At 49.0% G+C, this 9554-nt stretch overlaps 2 protein-coding genes across 2 annotated transcripts; both read left to right on the forward strand.

Moving 5' to 3' along the window:
- Window positions 1-4515, forward strand: LOC139306495 (ras-related protein ralB-B-like). The gene is made up of 5 exons (XM_070930369.1): window positions 1-116; window positions 1352-1519; window positions 1598-1806; window positions 2219-2393; window positions 2901-4515. The coding sequence occupies exons 2-5, from the start codon at window positions 1406-1408 to the stop codon at window positions 3006-3008; spliced, it is 606 nt and encodes a 201-aa protein (XP_070786470.1). The 5' UTR covers window positions 1-116; window positions 1352-1405; the 3' UTR covers window positions 3009-4515.
- A 1217-nt stretch (window positions 4516-5732) lies between these two features.
- On the forward strand, window positions 5733-7946 carry LOC139306766 (fas apoptotic inhibitory molecule 1-like). Its single transcript, XM_070930716.1, has 4 exons — window positions 5733-6048; window positions 6775-7003; window positions 7215-7264; window positions 7657-7946. The coding sequence occupies exons 1-4, from the start codon at window positions 5932-5934 to the stop codon at window positions 7804-7806; spliced, it is 546 nt and encodes a 181-aa protein (XP_070786817.1). The 5' UTR covers window positions 5733-5931; the 3' UTR covers window positions 7807-7946.
- Window positions 7947-9554: the final 1608 nt, after the last annotated feature.

A 9554-nucleotide genomic window follows, 5' to 3' on the forward strand; every position in this document is an offset into this window, starting at 1 on the left:
GCGGTCGAGTCCGGGTACAAGGTGGGGCTCCGAGGCTCCTGGTCAACTTGTAAAAGTTGTGCGTGTGTCGGTGCGTGGCGGGTTTCTCAGCGGGCGACTCAGCAGCACGTTAGCAGGTGAGTTCCGTGACCTTTCCTGTGCCCTTTAAGCTAGCTTCACGTGCTCTCCGCGAGGCCGCGAGGCGTTTTAATGTCGCTCCCGCTGAATCCCCCCCCCCCCCGAGGGAAAGAAAGCGTTATCTGTCGCTGCTTCACTGGCGAGCTATCGGTGTGCCGAGTGACACCCCGAGCGGCCAATAGCAACCGCCAGAGAGGGGTTCGACTCGTGACTCCATCCAATCAGAGGCGGGTGTCGGGCTGAAGGCGGGACCCGGGACGAGCTCCAGCGGCTGTTCAGGGTGTAGTTGTAGAAAGTGGCAGCTGTCAGCTGCGGAGAGGAAGCCGAGGCGGTGTGTTGACAGGGCGACTCACGGTTCCTCTTTTACTGCACTCAGACATGTTGTTCACGTCTCTGAGCTGTTCTCCGGTCAGTCCCGGAGCTGAGCTGACATGTTGTGACTGTTGAACCCTCATGTCGGTGTCCTTGCAGGCAGCAGCCCGCAGTGAGGGCGAGCCGGAAAGGTCACTGACGGGAGGGTTCCTGCACGGACTGCACGGCAGTGTGTTTACAGAGGCTCTTTACCGTCAGACCCCACAGACCCCACAGACCAGACCCCACAGACCCCACAGACCAGACCCCACAGACCAGACCCCACAGACCCCACAGACCATAAAACCCACAACCTCGTTCAGTGACTGCTTTCAAGGTGTTTCCAGACTCTTCTAAACCGGAAACAGCCCTGCTCATTTTATACAAAACAATCCATTAAACTTGATTTCCTCTCGTGCAGGTTAGTGCTAATAACGAGACCGTACACACAGAAACAGGAAAACCAGTGGACACTAATGGGCACCAGCACGAACAAAAACAGACGATCGATACAAGACTATGATAAGTAGATAAAAGGCAAGGAGTTTGTCTCAGCAGGGTATAAATCTTTATTATGTTGCAGCAGACAGACTGTGAATCAGTCATTTGATCTGTGAAGAGTGACGTCTGCAGACAGCAGCCAAAACCCCCAAATCCTCCCTTTTATGAAGGATGTGAAACAGCCAGCAGGCTTTATGTCATGTAGTCAGGTCAACAGAGTTGATCCCCAGCATCAGGGCACGGGAAATAAATAAAATATGTCAATCATGAAGCACACAGAGACAACAAACTCTTACTCTGAAAGGACTCAGTGTCTCAGAATGAATAAATAAATAAATAATGGTCTCTGCTGGTCCCTGCTGGTCTCTGCTGGTCTCTGCAGGGCTTCAGTAGTCAGGCGGAGCTGTGAGCCACTGGACTGAGACAGACCAGAGTCATGGCCTCCTCCAAGAACAAGAACCAGACCTCTCTGGTCCTCCATAAGGTGATCATGGTGGGCAGCGGTGGAGTGGGGAAGTCCGCCCTCACCCTGCAGTTCATGTACGACGAGGTGAGGCTTCAACACTACATTTCCCACAAACCCTCGCTGCGTCTGCTTCCTGTCACATGATCATTTCTCTGCTCCCAGTTTGTGGAGGACTACGAGCCCACCAAGGCCGACAGCTACAGGAAGAAGGTGGTCCTGGACGGCGAGGACGTTCAGATCGACATCCTGGACACGGCGGGTCAGGAGGACTACGCCGCCATCAGAGACAACTACTTCCGCAGCGGAGAAGGCTTCCTGCTGGTCTTCTCCATCACAGAGCACGAGTCCTTCACAGCCACGTCTGAGTTCAGGTCTGTTGACGCTTCAAAACGTCTTGTTTCAAATCTTAACATCTGCACGTGGACGTCTGCACATCTCACGAAGCCCGTCAAATAAACAGTCGTACATTTACAGCAAAATGAGGACCTGTCCTCCTAGAAAGGTGCTTTAAGTCCATGAAGGTGCAGAGTGCCACCAGCCAGCTGTGGACCAGCTGTGGACCAGCTGTGGACCAGCTGTGGACCTGCCAGAATCCACCTCAGCAGAGCGACGGAGGGTTCATCCACCTGTCGTGGCTGATGGAGCACAACTGTATGGAAACGTTTCTGCTGTGTTTTATACGTAGCATGCTTCAAGTAAAAAGGGTGTGTGTGTGTGTGTGTGTGTGTGTGTGTGTGTGTGTGTGTGTGTGTGTGTGTGTGTGTGTGTGTGTGTGTGTGTCAGGGAGCAGATCCTGAGGGTGAAGGAGGAGGAGGGGATCCCTCTGCTCCTGGTGGGGAACAAGTCGGACCTGGAGGAGCGGCGGCAGGTTTCTGCTGACGAGGCCACCGCCAAGGCCAACGAGTGGGGGGTCCAGTACGTGGAGACCTCGGCCAAGACGAGAGCCAACGTCGACAAGGTACAGCAACAACAACGACAACAACAACAACAACACGGCGTCTCAGTAGAAGCGTGTGAAGGAGGAATAGTTGGATTTGAAACAGAAGCTTGAAGGTGTTTCCCAGGTGAAACCTCACCGTCAGGTACGTCGGTCACACCTGGTCAGAGTGCAACAGAGTCACTTCAGTGCTGTGACACAACACTTACATGGTGCCCAGATCTCTCACTGATCTCAACATCTGGAGGGTAACCAGATCTTTGAGGTACTTGTACTTGACTTGAGTATTTTCTCTTCATGCCACTTCATACTCTAATCTTTACAAATGAATATTACACAATATTAAGCTCCACCTCAACCAACTCCAGCAGTAACATCCTGCTTTACATCAGTGATGAGGAATACTGGTCTAATGACAGAATCTATGACAGGAGGACAGGCAGAGGGGACATCTGGAGTACTTTAAGGACATGTTGTCCTGCAGGTATGTCCTCCCCCGTCTTTAACCGCCTCTCCTCTGTGTCGCAGGTGTTCTTTGACCTCATGCGGGAGGTCCGCAAGAAGAAACTGGCGGAAAGCAAAGACAAAAACGGGCCGAGCGGCAAGAAGAAGAAGAAGCACTGCTGCGTACTTTAAGCCCGAGGCCACGGCCGAGGAGACAGAGTGCCAAAACAAAAGCCACCGTCGGACGGACTGATCCAGCAGCTGCAGCTGCCTGCCTGCTGCACACCAACACTCATCAGCTGGGGAGGGAAACACCTGACTGCCAGCACTCGGACTCCCCAGCTGCACATTTATTTGGGCATTTCTTTTTCCACCTGAACACGTGTTTTTCTCCAAATGTATAAAATCCCACTTTAAAAGAGTCTGGAGGTTTGAGGTCGAGCTGAGAAGAACAACCTCCCTTCCATTATTATAAGTTGGCTGGTAACTTTGGTACTTTGCTGCTTCTGCTTCCTCTTTACGGACAGAGTCCAGCGCCTCCGTGTGGCCAAAAGTATGTGGACGCACGCCCACATGTGACCCCGAGCTTCATTAACCTGCTGCTCTAACAGCCTCCACTCTTCTGCCTTCAGTCTTTCCTCCAGATGTTGACCCAGCTGCAGGGACCCAGAGCGACACTGATGTTGGTGATCAGGTCTGGCTCCCAGTCCAGTTCCAGTTCATCCCATAGGTGTTGAGGTCAGGGCCAGTCAGGTTCTCCCACAGCAAACTGGGGAAGCTGCTCAGTGACATGTTGACATGTTGAACCAGGAGGTACGCACTTAAAGCTAGCTTTATGTATCATGGGCTGAGTCCTCGTGTGTCTCTCCGGCCCACAACTTCGCTCTCAGCGTGCTCTTTTGTTTTATTAGACGCCCCGTTGCATCATGGGACGAGCAACAAGCCTGCAGCCCCACGGTGTCCGTATACTTCTGGCCACATGCTGCTCATGTTCATGTTTTGACAATCCTGTAATCAGACCAACATCGTCGCTGTCGACGCTCCAGAGATTTAGTGCCTTAAACTTCTCAACTTTTGACTCTAAATCCTGAAGTTTCATCCTGAACTCCGAGCAGTCGTCCATCTCTCCCGTTTGTTTGAGTACTTTCACACATTCCTGATGTATAATTCTCCCACTTCAGACACTCCCTTTTGTATGAAAGCTTTATTCTTCACTTCCCTCACAAACGCATATAATTTATAATCCAGTTTAAAAGGGAATCTTCTATTTAAATCACTGGGATCATTATCGTCTCATCATCTGTGTATTTATGAGGACCAACTCAGATATCCATTTGATAATAAAAGATGACGGATTGATCACTGATGCTTCAGGTGTGTGACGTGTGGTGTCAAAGCTATTCCAGCTGCGTTGTTAGATTATTAACTGAGAGGAATCAAAAGAGGAAATATGAACAATGAGTTCATGAAAGAAGGGGAACACTTTATATTCCTCATTTCAGTCAGCTGAACTCCTACGAGGAAGAATGAATTCATCTTTACTTTAAATGGAGCTTTTCTTTCAAACAATTCCCATTTTTCCTAAAAATGACAGGATTGTTTCTGGGAAACTCAGAGCCGTAAAATAAGGAAAGAAAATTCTGTATTTCTGCTCTTTTGTTTGTCTTTAGTAATAAAAATCGTCTCCCATCAGAAATCAGTTTACTTGTTGTGAATGTGACATTCATACATTAAAATTCAGACTTCAGGATTTACAATGAAACAAAGCTGTTTGTTAAATGACAGTTTAATGGAAACAGTGGCTCCAGGAGGTGGACTCATAATAAAATAACTCAAACAACAAATGTAAATATGTAAATGTGTAAATATGAAGTGAGAGCTGTGATCTGTTCTGTGGCCACTAGATGTCACCAGTTTATCCAAAGTGATGAATTCTGTAAAGTTTGTATATTTTACTTGACAGTTTGGATGTTTTTAATCCTTAAGATGTCATTTTGTCTTCAATTGAGTCATTCAACACACATTTCAACACATTTCATTCTTAAAATGAGTCGATTTCTGCTGGAGACTGGTTGAAATATTCTGGCACATTTAGTCTTTAAACCTTCATCAGATTAAATGTATTTACCTTTTGAATCACAGACCTCCTGCAGTGTTGGTAGTCATTCTCCCCTGTTTTTAGAAAAGAAGCTGTTGACCTGATGTTTCCAGCCAGCAGCTGATCTCTGGGTCCTGGGAAGCTCATGTGCAGTGTGGTGTTTGTGTGGCAGGATGGTGAAACGTTTATTTATCTGATTCTGGTGGAACTGGTCCGACCAGCAGCAGCAGCAGCAGCAGCAGCTCCTCTCTCAGGAAGCACTTCATGTTATTACATGATGTGTCTGAACCCTTCTCCTTCACATTGAAACAGATGCTGAAGCATCTCTATTGTTGTCATTACTGTGACACCTCAGCTGCTGGTCTACTGACAAATCTCAACGTTCAAAACTACCAGCACTAAGTAAAGATCATCGTGTTGGGCTTCAGTACAACAAACCTGCCTGAGGGTGGTCCTCGCGTGAGCCGGTGCCTCTGGATCAGAACTAGAGGAGACTAGAGTCCAGACTAGAGTCCAGACTAGAGTCCAGAGACAGCTGTTCGGGACTTCCTTCCTTTCACTGTTGCGTGATTTGGCCGCAGCTCAGATGTGAGACACATGAAACCGTGTGTGGGTCCACTGTCCTCTGGAAACAACAACACAATAGCAGCTTTGTGTGAAGCACTGCAGCAGAGCCGGCAGAGCCGCTTTCTGCTGTGGAGACAGGCGGCCAGACCAGCAGCAGGCCTTCCGTCTCATAACTCCTGTCCCACTTTCACTGTCCACCGTGTCTCTGCTGGTTCCCTGTCTTTCTCCTGATGTCCCTGTACTCTCCTGTACTCCCCTGTCCTCCCCTGTCGGCCTCAGACGAGCCCTGCGGTGGATCAGGGCTCGTCCTGGTTGTCTGGAGAGTGAGCTCACGTCTGTAAGCCTCTTACAGTAATACACCTGCTGCTGAGCAGAGCCGGACCAGCAGCATATCGGCCGACATGTTCCCCCCGAGGACAGCACCGTGCGCTTCCTCCTGAGGCGTCGGAGATGCTGGGTGGAGACCTGGTGGCCGTGTGGGAGGTGGCGCTGAGCGACGGCCTGTACAGGATCGAGTTCGCTCACGGAACCACCACCGGGAGACGCATCGTGTACGTCAACGGACAGGTGAGACCTGGTCCAGGAGTGTACGGCAGTGGCTCCGACTGTGTTCAGCTTGAACCTCTTTAAAGGAAGTCCAGCTGTGACCCCACATCAGACTGTGTTTCATGGGGGGGGGCAGAACATTTAGTGAAGTACAAGTAGCAGTACTACCCGGTAAGTAGAAATACTGAAGTACTCTTTATGTAAATGACCCCCTGCCAGTATTTACATGTAGTTATTGAAGTAGAAAATGTGAAATTAAATGGAAATACAAGTACAAGTACCTCAAAAGTGTACTTCAGTCCAGTCTGTGAAGAAACGCAAACCTACACAGATCTGCAGTTCCTCTGGTGGCCTCTAGGTGCTGCTCTGGGTAAACTGACTAATGTGAAGCTACAGCCAGCGGACTGTTAGCTTAGCTTAGCATAACAACTGGAAACAGGGGGAAACAGCTAGCCTGGTTCTGCAACAACAAGGTGAGCTCACTGACAAACACGTTCTACCTGGTTTGTTTCATTCATATAAAGCAGTATTTTTGTGGTTTTGTGGGGGCTGGTGCCGGACTCTTGGCCAGGAGCACTAACTTCCTGTCGCCTGAGCTGGTCCCAGACACCCCGGTTCATGCATGGAGGAAACAGACAAGGCATGATGTGTTAACTAATGAATGAAACTGATGAAGGAGTGAGTCGATGTGTCGCAGCAGGTGCTGGTCTGTCCGTCGTGACAGCAGGCAGCGTGTCTCCTCAACAGGAAGTCATCAGGAAAGACTGGATGTTCAAGCTGGTTGGAAAGGAGACCTTCACCGTGGGAAGCACCAACACCAAAGCCACCATAATCATCGAGGCCATCAGCGGGTTCGCCTACGAGTACACGCTGGAGGTGGACGGGAAGAGCCTGCAGAAGTTCATCAACAACAGGGCCCAGACCACCAAAACATGGCTGCTCAAAGTGGACGGAGAGGACTGCAGGGTCGTCCTCGGTGAGCCAGACCCACTTTTTCTCTGGTCCAGTGTTTGCAGGAGGGAATGTAGGTGAACACTTGACCCACTGAAGCGTAATCTGCTCAGGTGGAGCTATTTAAGGAAACATGACGACCTGCATCAACAGAAAGTCGACCTGTAGTGACGTCTTTATAACAGAGGGGTCACCTCAGAGACCTTTATTTTGAATGTTCTTCTTGTCTCCTACAGAAAAGGACACCATGGATGTCTGGTGCAACGGCCAGAAGATGGACACAATGGTGAGAATCAAAATGAACAAACTCCCTTTGATTCCAAACTTCCATCTGGAACTAAATGCATGAAATGAAGCTTGTGGGTTTGATTCCCACTGGAGCAGATAAATAAACATAAAACACATGCACGTTCATTGATCTGAGCTCATTGATAACAGGAGAGATCAGTAGTTTATTGTGTGTTTGTGCTTTACACTCAGGTTACACGACAGGTTCGCCAAGATAGAAATAACATATGCTCTTGGTCATTGGTCATTATTTTGGCTGAAGTTTGGCTCACCAGGTCACAAATGTTGTCCTCCATTCAGACAGGTGTTTCTGTCCTCTGAAGACTTTCTTTCAAAATAAGATTTCCAGGAAACTAAATGTCTGCGTGTGTTTTGATGGACTGTCCACAGGGAGAGTTTGTAGACGACGGCACAGAGACACACTTCATGGTGGGGGAACACGAGTGCTGCATCAAAGCTACGAGCAGTGGGAAGAAGAAGAGCGGCATTGTGCACTATTTACTGCTGGACGGAGACAAAATACCAGCTTCAACACAATAGTGGCGGACCAGAACTCTCAAAGAGACTCTGTGAATGAGGTATTTGCATGTCATGTACAAATACCAAGCAGACCCAAACACCACCGCTGAGCTTTATGATGAAATATGTTCATTTAATATAGCAAATAAACACAGTGACATGTGCAGCATCATTATGCTCTGCTGGGTGATTTCTTTCTTTGCAGCTTTATTGTGAAGGGGCCCTAAATTAAGTGAATTCCGCTTTAAAATGAACGAATTCAAAGGAAGAAATCAGAGAATTCCGCTGATTGTTGCGCAGCCTCCACGCAACAAGTATCTGCCTGAACGCGCCTGCGTCAAGCACGCGGCGGTTAGCGAGAGACAGACCGGAACAAAGGAGGTTTGGTTTTCAAAATAAAAGCAGCGAATATGTCGCAAATAAATCGGCAGAATCACAACAGATATATGTTTGTCATTTTGGTGGTGTGACTTAATTGTACATGTACATTATGGGTATGAAACAAGACAGAAGGTCAACAACAGTATATAGTCTGTTTCCAGACTTTTTTACATTTTAATTTGATTACCTTTAAGCCAGCAAAATACATGAAAATAGTCAGTACTTCCACACCAGACTGTTAATCCTGGCAGCGTGGACTCAGTGTTTCTTTAGACCTTTGTGTCGGGAAATAAAAATCTACTTGTTATATATATATATATATTCTTTTTCATATAGAGATACAGTACGTATATTGTCAGGCTGCTGTTTCCAAGGTCAAGGCTGAACTTTAACGCTCACAGCTGGGCAGCAAATGAAAAACAGATGAAAGAGTTAAATAATCGGGGTTAGGCTTGAATCAGGATCTAACCCTGATTATAACGGGATTATAACATGGTTTTATTCTGGAAGTCGTCCCCGGAACTCCCCGTGTCAGTGTGTGTACCTTGAGCCGCGGGAGGAAACACATTGACGGGTGATGACGTTCCCGGCTGGGATCCTGTGGCTCAGTCTACACGGGATGGACCTCACAGCACGGGAAGGGGGGACGACCGAGAACGGGACCTACCTGTAAAATACGTGTCGTTTACAACACCTGGATTCACTGGGGAGGCGCACGAGCTCCGCTGGGCTCCCGCGGCTGGCGTTTAAATCTGGACTGAGGACGTTGCTCTGCGCAGCTGGTCCCGGAGTGGAGACAAAACAACGGACGGACGGACGGACGGGAACAGGCATCCTCAGTAACCCACCACGATCCACTAACGGTGTGTCAGGCTGCCGCGCGGCTCCCAGCTGCTGTTTTACTTTATATCTTTAAAATGGCGTCTTTCGTCTCCTCTCCGGGGCTGTAACGTCCCGCTCAGTCCTCCCGTAAAGCGGACTTTAACGGCTGAAAACGGCGAGTTTTCCCCTCTCCCCCCGGCTTGGAAGCTACAGCTAGTTAGCTTTAGCCGGCTAGCCTAGCCACCTAGCAACAAGGCCGTTGTTATCCTTCTCGTCTGGTCAGTTATGACTGTAAGTGACTATAAAAGCTCCTTTAAATCCAGCTAAACCCGAGCAAGTGTCACCCTGGTCTCTCTCGGCCTGTTAGGATATGGGGAGGCATTGCTCAGCCTGCCGCACATCTGTCACCGCACCGGAATTGGGAACCGGGACACCCCGGGGAACAGCTGCCTTCACCGGCCAGTAGCAGCGGTGTGTCCGCCTCCGCCACAAACCAGCGCTGGAAATATCACTTGCATTCAAACCCCCGGGGATGTAGAGGAGGACCGACTGAGTGTTTGGCAGAA

This window comes from Enoplosus armatus, chromosome 24 (assembly GCF_043641665.1).
Source record: "Enoplosus armatus isolate fEnoArm2 chromosome 24, fEnoArm2.hap1, whole genome shotgun sequence".
Classification (NCBI taxonomy): Eukaryota; Metazoa; Chordata; class Actinopteri; order Centrarchiformes; family Enoplosidae; genus Enoplosus; species Enoplosus armatus.